The 19,644-nt window shown below is 42.0% G+C and overlaps 1 protein-coding gene across 1 annotated transcript in view; it reads left to right on the forward strand.

Moving 5' to 3' along the window:
* Positions 1 to 473: 473 nt before the first annotated feature.
* Positions 474 to 19,644, forward strand: part of Pggt1b (protein geranylgeranyltransferase type I subunit beta) — a 38,511-nt gene continuing 19,340 nt past the window's right edge. The window contains exons 1-5 of the mRNA XM_005069147.4: positions 474 to 722; positions 5,861 to 5,979; positions 12,247 to 12,314; positions 14,213 to 14,364; positions 15,418 to 15,550. Coding sequence (XP_005069204.3) covers positions 583 to 722; positions 5,861 to 5,979; positions 12,247 to 12,314; positions 14,213 to 14,364; positions 15,418 to 15,550 — 612 coding nt within the window. The 5' untranslated portion in view covers positions 474 to 582. The remainder of the gene's footprint in view (positions 723 to 5,860; positions 5,980 to 12,246; positions 12,315 to 14,212; positions 14,365 to 15,417; positions 15,551 to 19,644) is intronic.

Genomic DNA, 19,644 nt, shown 5'->3' on the forward strand with positions numbered 1-19,644 from the left:
GCTTAGGTATCTGATGTGCGGGTTTCAAGGGCCTTCAGTGAGCTGAGCTGCTCCCTGCCAGTTTCAGTGCTGGCCTACACAACATAAGGGAGAGATCTGAAAGTTTAGCTTTGCAGACCCATTTTTGGAGGGCCACGGTTGTGAGCTGAATGAACAGGCAAGCCAAACTGGAGACAGACTGTTTTTACAAGAGATGTGTCGACACGATAACTAAGATCCAGACATTGTTCCTAGCCCTCTTTAGATACAGTATCTGGGATCATTTAAAAAATGTTTGCACGCCTGGCCTATGTTGTGTACTGAGTATTGGTGCTTGAAAAGTGACGGCGTCACTTTTCTGGGCTTCACGATCGCTTCCACAAACACAATCCTGGGAAGGTGTTTATGAACCGCTTTTACAAGACGCGAGGGCGGTGTCTAACTTTGGGACTGAGTAGAAAAGACTGCCGGATCTCGAGAGAAGAGAGACGAGGCGGCTCTCAGGCCCCAGCCCGCACACGCCTGCAGAAAGCCTGCTGGAGTGGCCGCGGCGCCTCCCGCCAACTGCTTCCGGATCGCGGGGAGTGTCGCTTCCGGAGCAGCATGGCGGCCACGGAGGACGAGAGGCTGGCGGGGAGCGGAGATGGAGAGCGGCTGGATTTCCTGCGGGATCGGCACGTGCGGTTCTTCCAGCGCTGCCTCCAGGTCTTGCCCGAGCGGTATTCTTCGCTTGAGACCAGCAGGTAAGTCGAGGCTGCCGCGGCGGGGCTGGCGATGGCGGCGCTCCGGATGCACCGACCGGACCGCGGGACGCGCGGGGCTGCGCGGCCCCCGCTGGCCTCGTCTGCGGTGCCCGCCCGCCCTGCCCACCCTGCCCTGGGCCGGGCTCCGCCTCTGTACTGCCCGGGCCCCCGCCTGGCGTCGCCGCTGGCACCTACTCCCTGCGTTCCGGGAGATGAGTGAGCGCCAAGCCCAGGACTTCTGGAACCTCCTGGTTCCGCCTCTTTTCATTCCCCAGCCATTTTCTCTGAGCTTTCTTTTCCACTCCCATAGCGTCCCGTGAGTCACTTTTGTTTCTTTACGTTTTCGAAAGCAGAACATAAAGCGTTTATGCATCATCGATCCTGCGCTGCCCTTCCCCCTTAATTAACTGCTAATTGAAAAGCAGGGAAACCCTCTGCTAAGATGTATTGGAAGTTTACTTATGAGGAATTGTTCATCAAATGATAGGGTAAAGGGTTCAGTGTTGCATGAAGCACGGTGAGACTGGAATTGGCAAATGTTTAACATCTGGCCAAGGTTAAGGAATAATTATAGAAGTTGAACTGAGAAAACGAAAGGAAGACATGTTTGCTGTACACTGCTTGTATTTTAGAGCGAGGCTAAAGAGCTGCCTAGGGTTGGATGCTGAGAAACACTGGTTTTTGTTTTTTGCTAGACAGCATCTCACCATGGCCTGGAACTCATGGTATAGACCAGGCTGCTCAGAAAACTGCTGCCTCTGCTTTCCAAGTGCTGGGATTAAAGACATGAGCCACCATGCCATGCCCAATTACACAGTTTCGCCCTAGTGCCCCCTATTTTTTCTGAATTAGGAGCTTCCGGTGTATTTTGAACACTTGGTGACTGGTTCAGTTTGGGGATTTTTTGTGGATGACTTCTGCAAATGCGATCAAGAAATACATAACTGGGAGGTGTGGAGATAGCTGAAGAAGGCAGGCGAACACTCTGAGTAGAGTTCAGTGTTGTCCGCTAACGCAGACTGTCTGAAGTAAATGGCAAGCGCATGCACTGTAATCCAGATTTCTCTAGAGAAGCCTTTCTTGACTGCCACCTGTATGTATTGGTTTGTTTCATAACTTTTTGTTGCATACAATTCTGTCTTGTGTATAACATCAGAGCTGCCTCATGTGATTTGTCAGTAGTCACATTTGGCTCTTTTAATCTGAATTAATTAGATCTGATTTAAAATTGCGATCTTCTTTTACAATAGCCAACACATTTCAAGTTCTCCACCGCACTTTAGCCACGGGCTGTTAGTTCTTTTAACATTGTCTTACAGAGCCGTGTTGCACCAGGACCTTAAGTAGTGGCTAGCATACAAAAGGCATAAACAAATATTTGTCAGTGTGACCTGAGCCCTACAGATGAACGGGGTTTTTAAAGCGTTTACATTTTTGTACTTCATGTGTATGGGTATTTTGCCTGCAGTGTGCCTGGTGCCCATCGATACCAGAAAGGGGCTTGGAACTGGAGTGACAAGTGTGGATCACCATGTGGGCCTTGAATTCCAGTGAGCCATGTCTGAAGCTCCAAGATGAGCAAATTCTTTAAAAGAAATAGTGAGATGTTGTTTATGCTCTTTCCTTTTTCCATAGATACTGATTGGTCAGCATGAGTATGTACTGTGCTTACACGTCAGAGCACTGTCTCCAGGGACAGAAATGTGGCGGAGTGGTAGGGCAACTTCCTAGCACGCTGCAGGCCGTGGGTTAATCCCAACATAGAAAAAGTTCAAAACTTGCACTGTTGGTAAAGTGAAGAAGAGATGTTTGGCCTGGCTATCAATAGAGGTTTATGATTGCATTTTCAAGATCCCATTGTGTATGATGTGTAAAATTAGAGTAGTGCATGTTGGCAGTAGACAATATAATTTCTGCTCATAACCTAACAGTAAAAATTGTCTGAACTCATAATTCATTAAATAACTGGTATAGTCCTAGCAGTCCACACCAACCATTATATTAGAGCATGTGTAACATCTCAGTGTATTGGCTGAGAGATGCTGTCTTTACCCCTATGTCTAGTGTATCACACTTGCATAGAATTTTTTTTCCCCGAGACAGGGTTTCTCTGTATTGTTTTGGAGGCCGTCCTGGAACTCGCTCTGTAGACCAGGCTGGCCTCGAACTCACAGAGATCCTCCTGCGTCTGCCTCCCGAGTGCTGCGATTAAAGGCAAGCTCCACCAACGCCTGGCGCATAGAATTTTTGAAGATGTTTATTATTTATGTGTATATATTTGTGCATGTGTGTGCAACTGCCTGTGGAGGCCAGAAGAGGGCATGAGATCACTTTGAGCTGGAGTTACAGGTGGTTGAGAGCTGCCCAATGTTAGTACTCAGGTCCAGTGCAAGAAGAGCAAGTGTGCTCAACTGCTAAGCCATCTCTCCAGCCCTTCCTATAGAACTTTTAAATAATTTTTAGTTTTCTTGTGGGCCATTAATAATCCCACTTAAAAGATAACAATATATTGAGTTTGTAGTCTTTATTTCACTTTGACGTTGAGTTTGTTTTTGTGGTTCATATTGATTTTAAGTGGCTTGTGTTCTTATTACTGACTGCAGCCTAGGTTATTTATTTACAGAAGCAAAGTCTCTCTGTGTGGTCCATGAGGGCCTCAAGCTCTCAGGCTGCCCTTCCTCTTGAGCACTGGGATTGCAGGTGTGCAGCTACACTGGCCAAAGCCGCTAACTCTTGGGCTAATGTTGGATTGTATATTTAGACACCTAGTAATATTTTTGACCCACTGTTTTTGTAAAATTACTCCATTTCAGTTTCTTGTACTGTGATAATCAGGTTATGGATCAGAGTTCCTGGAAATATCCACACCTTCCACTGGAACTTCTCCAAGACTGGCTAACTTCTATGGTTGTTGGGAGGTTGGAATGTTGCAGGTCTAGACCCAATCACAATATATCTTGGGCTATCTTCAGTCCCTTAATGACCATTCTGTGGCCACCACTGTGTCTGACCTAACATCATTGTTACTAATAGATTAAAACACTAGAAGTGTATTAACAGACTTTCACCAACCAAAAGGCTAAGAATGTCAGAAAATAAAGGAGAGGCCTATAGCAGAGATTTCCCCCTTTTGCCTTAATTTTTGACGTTTACCTAATACTTCCACCATATATTGGAAAGTGATTTAAATTATGATTTTCTTTGTTTTGTTGCTTTAAAAACTTCAAACTCTAACCACCTTGGAATACGAAATTTGGGGTAACCTACTTAAATATGTGTTCCTGAGCCATGATCACGTGTACTTGGCTCCAGAATAAACTATATCTTAACCCCTTTAAGTTGAGAGTTGTGTTTTTTATGTGTAACATGAATAATAAAAACCCAGTGACAGATATTGGTATTCAGGCTTCAAGCTGAAGATCAGAGCCAGCTGGCCACTAGCTCTTACCTTTACCTCAGGATGAAAGGCTGTCCCATCCTCAATGTAGCTGCAGTCTAATTCCCGAGTGTGGCTAGACACCACTGCCCCAGACTGAGTATCTGCTCCTATCACATATACCTCAAGTGCTGGGATCTCCTTTGTTTGAGCTCTTTCTCTTATACACTGGATCAGTTTCATGTATTTCAGTGTGGCCTTGAACTAACAGAGATCCATCTGCCTGTCCCTTGACTCCTGGGATTAAAAGTCTGGCTGTGTGGCTTGTGGCTAGCCTTGCATTCCAAACCATCAGGCAAACTTTATAAATCTTAAATAGTATATCACCACATTTATGTTTACAGAATAAATGAGTTTTCCTTTTCAAATGGCACCAGCATCATGAAAATAGGTATATTATTTGCTGTTTTACCAAAGAGCTGTGTTTATATCAACAAAAACAAAAATTTCAAAAACCGTTTTTGGCAGTGACAAAGAGAAGTTGGTTACACTGGCCTGAGACAGGTGAGTAGTGTGTTGTGAGGGAAGTAGTAACGGTTTGACAGTCCTTTGGAAGCAGTGCTCTGTGTGAGCTGACTAGGTTCCCAGGCTCTGAAACCCTTGCCTTACACCTTTCTAGAATAACCATTTCGCCCGGGACTTCCCAGTGTCTTCATCAATGAAGCCATCTTAGGTAGGACTCTGTAAATCAAGTTTCAGTCTTCTACAGGAAGAACTAGATGGCACTGGAGAAATGGACCCTCGGTGAAGCATGTGTAATGTTCGGTTCTCAGCAGCCACAGTGGTTCAGTCTGGCTTCCCTCCCCTGGAGCCTGCACTCCTGCGCACAAACCCCATATACGGGCACACATACCCCTTGTTTACCACACTAGCTGGTGGTGGGACCTGCGAAAATGGAGCTGATAAATGAATGGACTAAAGTTTCATCCAGTAACCAACTTTATTCAGAGCTCTGTGTTACTGGATGAATTTATACTCTGAAGGTTAAGAGGAAGGAGTCCAAGTGTCCAATCCCAAGAGGAAGCTGCTTGTGATGGGCAGCTGCAAGTACCATATAAACAATTAGCAATAGCCAGTCGTAATGGATAATCTGAAGTAAACTCATTCCTATCCACTACATCTGGGAAGGGCATGAAAAAATACAATCCAAGAACAATTCTGTGTTTGTGAAGAAACTGAGATCACAGGGCTCTTAACCTTAGAATTCTCCTCACATGACTCCATTCTTGGACCCCTATTTAAACATGAGACCCCCCAATTTCCAACACCTCTAATTAAGAATAAAAAAGTAAATCTAACAGTGTGTGCATGCGAACATGCGCACACGCAGAGACCTAACCACATTACAAATACATAAATGTTTTTAGCCTGCAAGTGGCTTACTTGCAAGCTTCAGTGCATTCCTGTACCCCAAAGTTGAGTTGGGTTCATGATTCCAAAAGTCCCTTTCTTAAAAATTAAAGGTTTGACCGGTACTTTTCAATTACCAATAATAAATTGTGGGGTTCTGTTTTCCTGTTTGACAAGGTGGAGGGCTAGATTTAAATTATTTTAAAGTAGAATGAGGGTTTTTGTTGGTTTGGTTTTTATTGTTATTTCTCCTTTTGGTGTTTTGTTTTATTTTTGTTCTGGGTTTAAGCCAGAAATAGTTCACTGGTTTGATAGTTAAGATGATATCTTACTTTTTTTCTTTTCTTTTTAGGTTGACAATTGCATTCTTTGCACTCTCGGGACTGGATATGTTGGATTCCTTAGATGTGGTGAACAAAGATGACATAATAGAATGGATTTATTCCTTGCAGGTCCTTCCCACAGAAGACAGTGAGTGAGTTTTTAGCATTTTATTTTTAGTATGATTAGGTGTTCTTGGTATGACATGCGTGGGATTAGCAAATCATAGAATGTATTTGTCCTCTTGGTGTACTTTACATGTCTTTAGTTGTCTTGTAGCTCGGCACCCCTTCTGTGCGGATGCAGCACGTAACTAGTATCGGCATTAACCTCTCTTGAGAAAGCAACTTAGTCATGGGAATTGTATTGAGACTCACAAATACAGCGGCACACTGTGTGTATGTGCCTACATCCGTAGTGACTCATTATTTGTATTTGATGTTTATATCTGACTAGCCCTTAGGATTTGCTGTGTTTCTTATTCTCAGTCATTGTTTTTCCATCTTCAGAAAATTTCCCTTGGTTAATTGTTGTATTTCTTAATTCTTAAAAGCTTTATTTTTAATTAAATCTCTAAAATTCATGACTTAGTTGACATGTTTTGAGAGAAAGAAGTATGCCTTTTGAGAGAAAGAAGTATGCCGTGTATATTCAATTTTACAAAATATAAACGTAGTTCAGATGACCTGAAGTTGTGGCTTATTACTCAGCGGGTAAAAAGTACTTGCTACCAAGCCCAGTGACCCGTGCTTGACCCCTAGGACTCAACACGATAGAAGGAAAGAGCCAGCTTTGGCAAGTTGTCTTCTGGCCTTCACACGTGTGCTGTGGCATGTGTGTGGCCCTACACACGCATGTGCATATACACACAAAATATGTAAATGCGAACCACCACAATTGTGGTGATCTGTAACTTCAGAAAATGAACTAAAAGTGTTTTGTTATAGTAACAAATTAGAAACAGAAGAGGTGTTCATCAAAACTAAAACATTTAAGTAAACTATGATCCAGTAAGAAGATGCTGTGTAGTAGCAAAATGATAAAGGGAGGCCTGTATATGTATTGACTGAAAGTCTTCTTGTCATATGTGATCAAGTGATAGATTAGAAACAGAGTCAACATGGTAGTGTGTACCTATAGTTCCAGCTACTTAGGATCTCGAGGCAGGAGGATTGCTAGAGGACAGGAGTTCTAGAGCAGCTTAAGAAATTAATGAGACCCTTTCACCTGCTTTCAAAAACAAATAAGCAAATAAACAGAGATGTTTTAACAGTTTAGTATGTAAGTATAAATGTATAGAGAAAGCCCTTGAGAGGGTATATAGAGCATCCTTGGAGGGGGAAGTAGATGGAGCAGAGGTAGGAGATGTCAGGATAAGATAATTTTTTTTAGGTATCTACTAAAAAAGTTTCTGTTTTTAAATTAAAAAAAATGATGAAACTAAATAGTTTAAAATTGAAATCTAAATACAAATATTTGCTAGTAGAAATAATGGCCATTATTTAATATTTTATAATTTTTCAAAGCACAGCCAGATAGTTCTCAGATTTATTCTTCATTTAACCCAGAAAAGATCAAGAGACAGAGTATTTGGAGTAACCAACTGCTTTCTGATTGGATTTTGGATTTTAGGCCTGCTTCACAGTAGGAAACACATGTCCAGCACAGTAAATCTAGCCGGAGCTCATAGTTGAAGAGCTCACAGGCGCCAGGGATGAACCTATTGCTCTTATTCTGCTAAATTGACCTAGTATGCAACTGCCCTCTAAATCTGTCATTCTCTCCCCATTGGTTGGTGTAGCTCTCAGACCTCATCAGAGAAGTTCCTCTATGGGGTAGAGAGTGGTTAAAACAAAAACTCAAACACACACACATGCCTCTCTCTCTCTCTCTCTCTCTCTCTCTCTCTCTCTCTCTCTCTCTCTCTCTCTCTCTCTCTCTCTCTCTCTCACACACACACACACACACACACACACACACAGGATTGGAGCCCATGGAGCCCTGGACATAACAGGACTGCTGCACTCATTGCCTGAACAAGACCTGTACAATACCAAGCCAGCTGATATTATAGCATGAGGGAGGAGAGGCTCATAAGCTCTCACCCCTAACTGAGGTGCTTGAACAGTTGGTGACTTCTGGAAGAGGGAGGGGACAGTGTTCTTTATAAACTTTCTTTTGTGGATGGTCCCACACTCAAGACTGAATGGGTAGCACAAATTGAAGTCCAGGGGTTGTTAAAAAAAAAAAAAAAACAGGCGGTGGTGACACACACCTTTGATCCCAGTGGTCTGGAGGCAGAGGCAGATTTCTGAGTTCAGGGCCTCTGGTCTACAGAAGTAGTAACAAGACAGCTAGGACTACACAGAGAAGCCCTATCTCAGAAAGGGCGAGGGTTGGGGGGGATGGGGGCACACTGGAGTTGGTGGGAGTGGAGGGTGTAGGGAGGGAGGGGTCAGGGAAAAGAGCGAGTCATAAATATGGTCAAAATACACTGTGAATTTAAAATTATCAAAGGATAAATACTTAAAAATACTGTGTCTGAGTCCTTGCCCAGCTGTTAAATAGACAGAGTTGGACTGATGACAGGCTCTCGGGTCTCAGTGCTGCCTCCCCGTTCAAGTGCCATGTACACAACCATCAGGCAAAAGTCAGTTTTAGTGTTTATTGTTCAAGCATCCAAAAACATGTTCCCTGATAATACAACCCCAAATACTTTTTCATAAACGCATGTGACATGAACAAATCCGTATGCTTGTTGCATCCCCTGTCTGCTCAGTTTTCATTTTCCTTATTAACTTGAACTCTTCTACTCTCTGTGGTTATTTATTTTCATTGTAATGTAGACTTCCTTTCTTTGAAGTAGGTGCCACAAAAGTAGAGGGTCCATTAACAACTGAGTCTAGTGGGCAGACTGTATGCAAGGAACTCGATTGTTTGGCTGATGCTAGGTGTGAACGCTAGATGGTGCTCTTGAATAGCGCTTCAACGTCACCTGGCGTGTACTTGCAGTGATACGTTTGGACCAAATTGCAATTTATCCTTGAATATTATGAGATGGTAAGTTTCCAGAATTATAAAGGAAGTGCCAGTAGCCAGCAAACTTGACGAGAACTAGAATGCCTAATGAACTTAAAAATGGTAATTATGTTCTTATTGAACATCATTTTCACAGCTTTGGTACTTAAGTGTATGGCTGATACACCAATTTGATGAGTAAATCATCTTTCTTGGGCACTAGGTTTAATGTTATTAAATGTGCGATGAGAAATAAGAACTTCCTTTGAGCAATTGTTTACATTGAAGCTATTTTTTCATTCAGTTTCATACTCCACAGGCAGTTCAGAAGAGGGCAGAAATACTACATTGTCTTCCTGTGTTGTGACTGTCTCCAAAGACTCCAGAGATTTTCATGGTGACTGTGTATTGTCCTATTGGAAAAGAAGAAAGGACACTTTTTACTTTGATATTTTCCTTTAAAAATACTGTGAAAGGGGGAAGGGCTCTTCATTTCTTCTCGTTTCACTTTTGACAATATGTAATGGCCAGATTTAAATAGTTACTGTTTATTAAGCATGGTCACTGCTGTGACCTGAGCATATCCTTTATCCCTTATGAGAACCCTGCAACATACTGCTCGCAGTTATGTTACTGTTCCAGTTGGGAAGTGGAGTAAATTTCAGCTGGGCATGCTAGTGCCTGCTTGTGATCTCGTCATCTGGGGGCAAAGACAGGAGACTCTGAGCTCAAAGCCCTGGCTCTATAACAGTTTGAGGCCATCATGAGCTATATGAGACTCGGTCACAGACAGGCAGGGAAAGCTAATCGACAGATTGTTACTTTCAATAGAGCACAAACACTAGGAAGAACAAGGTCGTGAGTCTGCGTTTGGCTCCCGTGTCCATGCTAAAACACCCAAAGACACAGGATTTTTGAGCATCAGTTTTCTTGCTGCTGCTTCTCAGAAAAGTTAGGAATTTAACCTAATTAAAACTCAGAAGCAGGCATGTGTTCAGTTGTCTCTAAGGAAGTGATATCTTACTTAGAAGCATTTTCTTTGAACCCAGACTCTATGTAAAACACCTAACTGGATTGTCCTAAGTTATCAGGGAACTCAAGAACTTCCTAATAAGGGGATAGACCTATACTCAAAATATGCATAGAACTTTCTGTCAATCAGAAGTGGAACGGAGATCAGATTTTATAGCAAAGCATCAAGTTAGTAGCTTGGAAGGAGATCTTTAAAATGGGGGAGGAAAAGAGGAAGCTGATGTCCAGTTTGGATCGTCTAGGGAAAGACACTTTTGCTGCTGTTTACCCACCTTGAAGAGATTAAAGCGAAGTCATGATGAAAGGATAAAGGTGGAGGGGTGTGTGCAATTGTACTGAGCTGTCCTGAAGCTTCTTGTTTATTCAGTTCTCAGTCAGACATTGGGTACTGCGGTAGGACTTTGTGGATGATGGTTAAGGTTATACTAATCACTTGATGTTAAAAAACAGTGTGTCCATATGCCTCTCCCACATGCACATAATCTCCCCGTGTGTCCTTGTGTGTGTGTTTATACATATATATGCATATGTATGTGTGTGCTTATCAGTAGTTCCTTGAACAGCAGGTCAGTCAGCAAATGTCGTGAAAGAGCAGAAGAGAAAGCCAGAAGGATACTTATCTTGAAAAGAATTTGAATGAGAGCTGCTCTCTGGTAAGCGTTTCCTGTGTCAGAAACTGTAAGAGAGGCTTTAGGAGCCGATGGGAGCTCCTAGCTAATAGCCAGCAGTGAAACTGAGACGTCAGCCACCAGTAACAGGAAGTTCATCTGCCAACAGTGTGACTGAGCTGGGAGGCTGACCGTTCCTCTAGAGCCTCCAGTAAGGAAGGTTGTGCCGGAAGGCTTTCCTTGCAGCTCGTGAGACTTGTCTTGGCCTTCTGATCATCGGACACAGCAAGATGATAAACATGCTTGCTGTCCTACAGTTGTGGTGCTGTTTGTTGACAGTGACTCATAGAGGATGAAGTCTCCCCAGTTCTCTCGTCCCACACAGCTACTATTTTGCTTGTTCCCTCCAGCCTGTTAAGCATGTACCATTTACTTAATTAAGAATATCATTCACATGCTTTGTTTCCTTTGTTTTCTCTTGTTCAGATACAGATTTCCATGCTGGTACTTAGTTTTACTAATAATTCCTTTCAAAATTAGCATAATGTACCCTTCAGTGGACACAGCATGGTATCTTAAGGCTGTTAGACGTTTCTGTCCCTTCTAAACTGTCACTGTTATGCTGCCCTGGATACTTCTGTGCGTATGGCCTTGCCCATGAAGGTCCTGAAGGACATTCTGGGATGAATAGTCACTTAGACAAAGGGTATGGTTTGGTTTCTCTTTAACAAAGTCTTACCAAAAATAAGGCACATTTTCTGCCTCCATTAGTGCTGCCAGTCGAGGGAAATGATTGGTGGGACGTTTCCACCTCAGTCTTTCTCATTTCTGCAAAGATTTATAAGTTTCCACTGAGTGTTTCAAGGAAGCAAAGACTGAGCAAGGTCATTGATTGCCTGGTTTGGAGAAGTGAATGGGGACGTATGAGACGAAAGCCCGTTTTTAAACCACCTTGAGTTTTCATTAGCTGGCAGTTCTGGTGTGCTAATACGTTCTTGCCTTTTATATCTGCCATACTGATTTCCTAACAGCCGCTAAGCCCATAATTATAGATGTGTTTTTAAGTTCTTAACTTACATCCCATATATATCTGGAAAAAGGAAAACTCATAGATAGAAAAACAAAATGATAAGTGGATTATGAGTAGAGACCAAGTGTGAGCTTAAGTATTCAACCTGCTTCAAAGCCAGGCACCCAGAACACAGTTTTAAGACTGAAATATGCATGTGCGTTCTCTCTAAGGTGATAGTACAGTTTACGTCTTTAGGTTACTCATGTGCCAAGCAGTGAGTCAAGGTGGATTCTAGAGCCTGTTGTGTGAGCTGTTACTTCCAACATGTCACTTAACCTCTGGGCCTGTTTTCTGAATAGAAATGGAGACCATGGACCTTAATGTGTAAGAGGACTTGGTGTGAAAACAAGGCCACCTGGGTTCAACCCCTAGCACCCAAATAAAGCCTGGCATGGCTGTGCAGGCCCATAACCCCAGCCTTGCCAGCCTCGCTGAGACAGTGAGTTCTGGTTCAGTGAAACCCTGTCTGTAAACATCAGTGAGGAGCAGTAGAGGAAGAGTCCTAGCGTCCTCTTCGGGTCTCTGCATGTGCGCACAGCCATGTACATCCTCGCCTGTGAGCACCATATGTGCAGGCAGAGAAAATGGAGCTTTGGTACTAAAATACTGCACAGTTGTATGGTTAAACTGCTTTGGATTCTGTACCGAGACAGTGTATTTTAAATGGGCACACACTTTGTCTTCTAGGGTCAAATCTAAATCGCTGTGGTTTCCGAGGCTCTTCATACCTGGGTATTCCGTTCAATCCATCAAAGGTTAGTTCTCTTCGTGTTGGAACGTGGGCACGGAACAAAGAGGTCTTAGTGAGAAAGCAGATGAAGACATTTAGAGAGAAGTAAGCTTCTAAGTTCAATATGCTAAATATAAGCAAAAACGTCTTAAGTGAAGCCTTTAGCCACCTTCCTAGAAGTTCTTTATGGCACGTGTATATGCAGAAATTTGTTATTACCAACAGTTCTCTCTCATTATTATGTGTATGTAGACATCATTAGTGATTCCTGGAGAACTGAAAACCTGATGCTCTGGTGCTCTCTGTGAAGCCATTGAACACCCCTGTGTCCCAGGACTTGATGCTGGGCTCCTGCTCCTCAGGAGGGTGAGGTGTTGTTGAAGTGACTGGGGACCCAGGCTAATGACTTTCACAGCCCGAAGCTGAGTTTCCCCGGCATTTTGGGCAGAGGCGTTTGAACCAGCCCATGCCAGTGTTCAAAGAAGGGCCTTTTTCTCAAAGGAGCTGACTGGCCCAGAGCCAGCGCTGGAGTTCTCCTTTTGCACAAAATTACCAAGGTGTTTTTATGCTGGAAAGTGGAGGAAGGTTTTTTTCTTTCTTTTTTCTTTCTTCCCCCCTTTCTTTCACTATGATGTACAGTATGGAACTCAGGGCTTCAAGTACACCAGGCTCTGCCAGCCGAGCCATCCCTGCCCCCTTTTAAGAGAGAGGTCTCACAAGCGAGGTGCCTGAGAGCTCCTATCTGTGATTCCCCAGCACCCGAGAACCTGAGATATGAGATAGGAGGTTTCCGTTGTCCCTGTTTAAATCTGTGTGGCACTGTATCTCCTTTAAAACCACTTGAGTGACCGCCTCTGGATTGTAGTTATATACTCAAATCTCTCTTCATCTCCTAAAGGGCAAGGTTCACATTTAATTCATGTTTGGATTCCCTGCCCTTCTTTAAAATAGCAGGTGTTTGGTTTAAATACTGAAAAATGAGACCTGCTGTGGGCGTTCCGAGAAGCCCATTGTAAACGTGATATAGAATAGGCAAGAGGTGTTAAGGTCAGATTGGCTTGGTGCTAGTGAGGTTATAGAAAGAAGTGTGTGTGGGGTGGACCAGTGGCTGGCGGTGACTTCACTGGTAAAGGGTATTGAGTAGCATGCAGACTTGCTCTGGGAGGAAGCACAGGTCATTGTGCAAGAAAATTGTGGGATTAGGTTGCTAACCCTTTTTAATACATACATACAAACCTTATTGGCTAGCTTCTGTAGATGAAGCTTAAATGTGGTTTATTTCTGAGATTGTGTGACCTTGTTTCATACTATACAGTTGAAGTCCTTACTTTACTTCTTATATTCTGAATGCTAATGTTTATTAGATGTTCAAGTGATTTAGCTTCACGACACTAGAATGATACATAAGGTTATGTGGTAAATAGTGAATAGTACTATGGTATTTAATTTAGATTTTTACCTTATGTCGCAACTTGATTCTCTCTCTTTCTTTCTTTTTTTTCCTTTTTTTTTTTCTTTTGGCAGTTCTTGGAATTAAACCCACAGCCTCAACACACACTAGGCAAGCAGTCTCTTGGTCCAAATTTTACTTCTTATAAATTTCATGGATTAAAATATTGAATGAGTTTGTAACTTTAAGACATACTTTTTACAAATTATAGGCTTGAACTAAGTACAAAGTTTCGAATATGTGGTTTATTTAAATGTCATAACTACTTTCATAAGTTGGAGGAATATAAGATTTGAAAATTATGTAGCTTGTAAGAAATCATTGAGGTATAAGAATTAAGGTGTTTCCCCCTCAGGTAGATACCTATACAAATTGGTATAAAGAACATTCACTAAACCCTCATGGCAAACCTCACTTTTGAAATAAAAGTTAAAATTTCAGTGAATTTGACCTAGTATTAATTTTGGATTTAGAACCCTGGAACAGCTCATCCTTACGACAGTGGACACATAGCGATGACCTACACTGGCCTTTCATGTTTAATTATTCTTGGAGATGACTTAAGCCGAGTAGATAAGGAAGCTTGCTTAGCAGGCTTGAGAGCACTTCAGCTTGAAGATGGGAGGTATGGATTTTTCATTTTCTTTCATGTTTAAGTAAAAACCATTTGGAACTATAAAACTGATGTAATACTATAGTAGATCTGTAGAGGATCATATTCTCTTACTAGCATCATCCAGGACTGGAAATGTAGCTCAAGAGATAGTGCATAATTAGTGTGTGAAGGCCCTGGGTTAGATCCCCAGTCACACAATGGAAAAGAACCAATAATGTTTGTATCCGTAGTTAATGCATAATGAAAGAAGTATCTCATTTTCTAGTAGAATTCCTTACTCTTTTTAATTTACCTCCAGGATGAATTTGAAATAAGCTGTTTAGTTTGAATATCCTTGAAAGTACTGATGGTAGAGAAAGGAATGCACATTAAATATGTTCAAAGTGAGGTGGTTTGCTCTATAGCTCATTGAGGGACATTTAAACAATAGAGAAGTTAATGCTCATGGGTGCTTGGTGGCTTATGTAAGAGTTTAAGTCATGAACGGTTGTAAGTTGTTAATGCGATGAAGTAGTAACTATGGTCTCCAATCAAAAGACTTTGTGGATGAGTTTGCTGCTGTTACATCCCTACCCTGTATGCTGTGATCCTTATTTTCTTGTCTGTGTTTTCAGAACACTGCTCTTGATGAGGGATATAGTAAATGGACATTTGGGAATCTGGTATTGTTCTGGCTTACTGCTATAAAGAGGAAGGAACACAGTATTATCTTTCTGAAACTAAATGTGGAATGAAACCAAATATAACAGATCAATTAATAATTATATATACAGTTAGGAGAAATTTCTCATAGTAAAACATGGGTTAGCAGTTTCTTACTACCAAATAATATGTGTGAGGTTTTACTTGCTACTTTTTCTGCTGCCCTTATTAAGGGAGTAAACAACTTAATCTGAATAGTAGTGTCTGGGTAGTGACAGCTCGTGATCATAAATGATTTAGGGATTTTCTACCTGTAGAATGTGGTAGGGAGAAAGTCGGCAATAGATGGCTCTGTGAGTAAAGGCCCAGGGCCTGCTTGAGATACATGATCTTAATGCAGCTTCACGTCCTTGTTTTCAGTTTTTGTGCTGTTCCTGAAGGCAGTGAGAATGACATGAGGTTCGTGTACTGTGCTTCCTGTATTTGCTACATGCTCAACAACTGGTCAGGCATGGACATGAAGAAAGCCATCAGCTACATCAGAAGAAGTATGGTGAGGATACAACTGGACCAGTTGAGGTTCTTGATGGTATTGACAGCTGTAGTATGGTGTATGCCTCATCTCTTGATCAAGATTTAAAAATAAGAGTCACAAGATTAGGTTTTTTTGGTGGATTGTTTTTCAGAACACTATATGGAAATAATCTCAAAGAACATATTCACCATTAAAATTTAGTGCTGACATCTGTTTTCTAATCCAATTTTAAAGATGATAACTAGAAATGTTCCTCTTACACAATGCAATTTATTCTAGCAGTGGTAAGGAGAGGTTATACAGCCAGGATCACTCTTTGCACCTGCATCTTCTGGATAAACTAGAGGCAGCAGAATGCTCTCCAGGCTTATCACTTCCCAACTATGAGGGTTCACAATTTACAGAGAATTTACAGATGAGAGTTCTTCATCCTATTAAGGCTAATTAATCCAACTTGTAGCAAATCTGTTACTGTCTCATAGTGGAATGTCAGAACTCTTAGAAGAGTGGAATTTATTTAACTATGCATCGATGTTTTCTTCTGTTCTGTTTTTGTTGTTGGGTTTTTTTTGTTTGTTTTGAGATAGGGTTTCACTGTGTAGCCCTGACTGGCCTTCAGCTCACAGAGATCCCCCTGTCCCTGCCTTCTGAGTGCCTTATACATAGATTTTATTGAATGTATAATACGCCAAGTTTAAAAGCTTGTAACTGCAAAAAGAAAAGACCTTGAAGAGTTTTAAGGGGGAAAGAGCCAAGAGCTGAGCTCAACACAGTCTGCTTCTGCGTGTTTTTAGTAGCCTGTGTGTTAAGAACTGTGAGTCTGTACGGATAAGCCCAGCTTTCAGTTTACTGTATAGGATCTATTAATTTTTGTCTTTGATAAGGTTACTTATTCCAGCTATGGTTAGATGTATTTATTTCTGTTTGAATAACTGTTGTAGATATTTATTCCATTTAGACTCCCCATCCCCTAAAAAGTTATTGACCTTTATTTATTTGCTTATAGGATTAATAACTAACTTAACCTGTTTCTGTTTATCAGAACTATTAAAGAAAAAAGTCATGGAAGTATAACTTCTTACTCCCCTTTATCTGCCACTCTTACTTAATCCCCAAATCTGGTACCCTAATCTGCTAAGTGCATATGCAACTTTATTAGCTAGTTTTGTTTTCTACCCCCAAAGATGGATAGCATGAACCAGGCTGTGAGTTGTGCTCTTGTTACTGCCCAGCTCACTGCCCTTACAATGTATTCAGTAAGGTGAGCCAGTTTGTATTCTAACCCCATAGGAGGGTGCCTTTTCTATATAGCCTTGCCAGTGGGATGTTATACTTCTTTAAAAGGCCTGTTCTTGTCTTTGTCTTTACCCTGTTGTATTCCATCTGCCACCTCCGGGGTTGGAACCTAGATCTTTTCCCATGGTAGGTAAGCACTTGTACCAGGGGACTGTGTCACCAGCCCTGCCCTGCTTATTGTCTTTCTGTATTTCAGTTTTATATGTCTTCTTTGCTGGTTTTCATCTCAGCTACTTTCTCCCTGGCATTTTTGCTTCTTTTGAGGGTGACGAAAGTTGTGTTTCAGATCGAGCCCAGGGTCAGGCGTATGCTAAGTTAGCACACTGTACACTGAGCTCCGACTCTGCTCCACTCGTGCCTCCGTATATCAGCTCTATATTCTTAATTGTGGGTCTCTGCCCTTATTCGATTTCCCCTTTTTCAGAAAAAGATCTATCATTTGTAATTGTGTGTGTGTTGGGGCAGGGAGGGGATTATATGCACAGAAGTGCAAGGTGACCCTAGAGGTCCAAGGAGTTGGGTCCTCCCAGAGCTGGAGTTACAGGTGTCCAGGAACCTCCCCGACAGGAGTGCTGGGGACTCACCTTGGGTCTTGTCTCCAAGAGCAGTCTATGCTCTTAACCGCTGAGCCATCTCTGCAGCCTCTCTGCTGCCCATTTTGTGTTTTCATTGTCAATAACTGTTCCTTAGTAGTCCAATAATTTACTTGTTTTTTGTCGTTGTTTTGTTGGAGTTTTTGTCATTTTGAGACAGTTTCTCTGTAACCTTGACTGTCCTGGAACTTACTGTGTAGATCAGGCTAACCTCAAACTCAAAGAGATTTTCCAGCCTCTGCCTCCTCAGTACTGGGATTAAAGGTGTGCACCACCACAACTGGCTAATCTTTATCAACTGGCTAATCTCTTACTTTTTTTTCTTTAAACCATTTAACACATTATTATTTCTTCCTACTGTGAGTCGATTTCTTGTGTGTGTGGGGTGTGCACTTGTTAGTTTCTGTGAGTGATTTCTTGTGTGTGGGGTGTGCACTTGTTAGTGTCTGTGAGTGATTTCTTGTGTGTGGGGTGTGCACTTGTTAGTTTTTGTGAGTGATTTCTTGTGTGTGGGGTGTGCACTTGTTAGTTTCTGTGAGTGATTTCTTGTGTGTGTGGGGTGTGTACTTGTTAGTTTCTGTGAGTCGATTTCTTGTGTGTGTGGGTATGCACTTGTTAGTTTCTGTGAGTGATTTCTTGTGTGTGTGGGGTGTGCACTTGTTAGTGTCTGTGAGTGATTTCTTGTGTGTGTGGGGGGTGTGCACTTGTTAGTTTCTGTGAGTCGATTTCTTGTGTGGGGGGGTGTGTACTTGTTAGTTTCTGTGTGTGGGGGGTATGTACTTGTTAGTTTCTGTGAGTGATTTCTTGTGTGGGGGGTATGTACTTGTTAGTTTCTGTGAGTGATTTCTTGTGTGTGGGGTGTGCACTTGTTAGTTTCTGTGAGTGATTTCTTGTGTGTGTGGGGTGTGCACTTGTTAGTTTCTGTGAGTGATTTCTTGTGTGTGTGGGGTGTGCACTTGTTAGTTTCTGTGAGTGATTTCTTGTGTGTGGGGTGTGCACTTGTTAGTTTCTGTGAGTGATTTCTTGTGTGTGGGGTGTGCACTTGTTAGTTTCTGTGAGTCGATTTCTTGTGTGTGTGGGGTGTGCACTTGTTAGTTTCTGTGAGTGATTTCTTGTGTCGGGGGGTGTGTACTTGTTAGTTTTGGTGTGTGTGCATGTGTGGGAACGGAAATACATGTTGAATATTCTCCTCAGCAGCTCTCTGCCTTTGTCTTTTGATACCATCTGTCGCTGAACCTGAAGTTCATTGGTTAGGCTAGGCACCGGCCAGCATTATCTACTCCAGTGTTGGGATTACAGACATCTGCCCTAAGTCTGGCTTTTATGTTGGTTCTGGGGTCCAAACTCAGGTCCTGACACACAGATACTTTATAGACTGAGCCATTTCTCCAGCTTTTTGCTTTTAATATCTAATTTCCTTTTTCATATTCCCAGTATTGGAGAATGTGCAGTTGAGTTTTGGGTGCTGGGTTAAATTTCCTTGTGACTGTTTCTTGTCTATACAGACTGGTTTTCATATACTGAGAAGCAGGATTTTCATTTCATTTTCTGTGTTTTTATCTAACAGTAACTAGATATATTTCATTTAGTAATTTTTTTCTCTTAAAAGTATAGCTCAAGGTTGCACTTTTTTTAAAAAACAATTTGTGTGTATCTGTGTGTGTGTGTCTGAGTGTATGTATGATACTGTGTGTGTGCAGGAGACCACAGAGGTCAGAAGAACTATCAAATTCCCCAGAACTGGAGTTACAGATGGTTGTGAACCACCATGTGGGTGCTAGGAACTGAAACTGGGTCTTCTTCAAGAGCAGTAAGTGCTCTTAAGCACGGAGCTATCTCTCCATTCCCAGGATACCATTTTATCTTTGCAACCAAGTATGATTTCTTTGAGTGATTTGTTGGTGGGGGAAATGTGGTATGTATGTTCTGTGGTTTTCCTGGCAGGAAGGAAGTCTTCCTTTTGTTCTTCAGGCCTCTAAATTCTTCTGTTGAGTTATCCTTAATTACCTGATGCTTAAAAGGCCCATCTCTTCCATTTTTACCTTTCTTGTCCAGAAGTCATGCCCTTTGAGCACTGCCAACTTGACTTGTACATTCTTTCTGGCTGCTGGTATGGCCATCTTTATTTGTACAGCACTAACAGCCCACAGGGATAATAAGTAGCCTTGTTGACTGAAGGGAGGCAGTAAGTGCTTATTAACAGAGTTTAGAGAAGATGATATG

Source organism: Mesocricetus auratus, unplaced genomic scaffold (genome assembly GCF_017639785.1).
Source record: "Mesocricetus auratus isolate SY011 unplaced genomic scaffold, BCM_Maur_2.0 Super-Scaffold_6730, whole genome shotgun sequence".
NCBI classification, from domain to species: domain Eukaryota; kingdom Metazoa; phylum Chordata; class Mammalia; order Rodentia; family Cricetidae; genus Mesocricetus; species Mesocricetus auratus.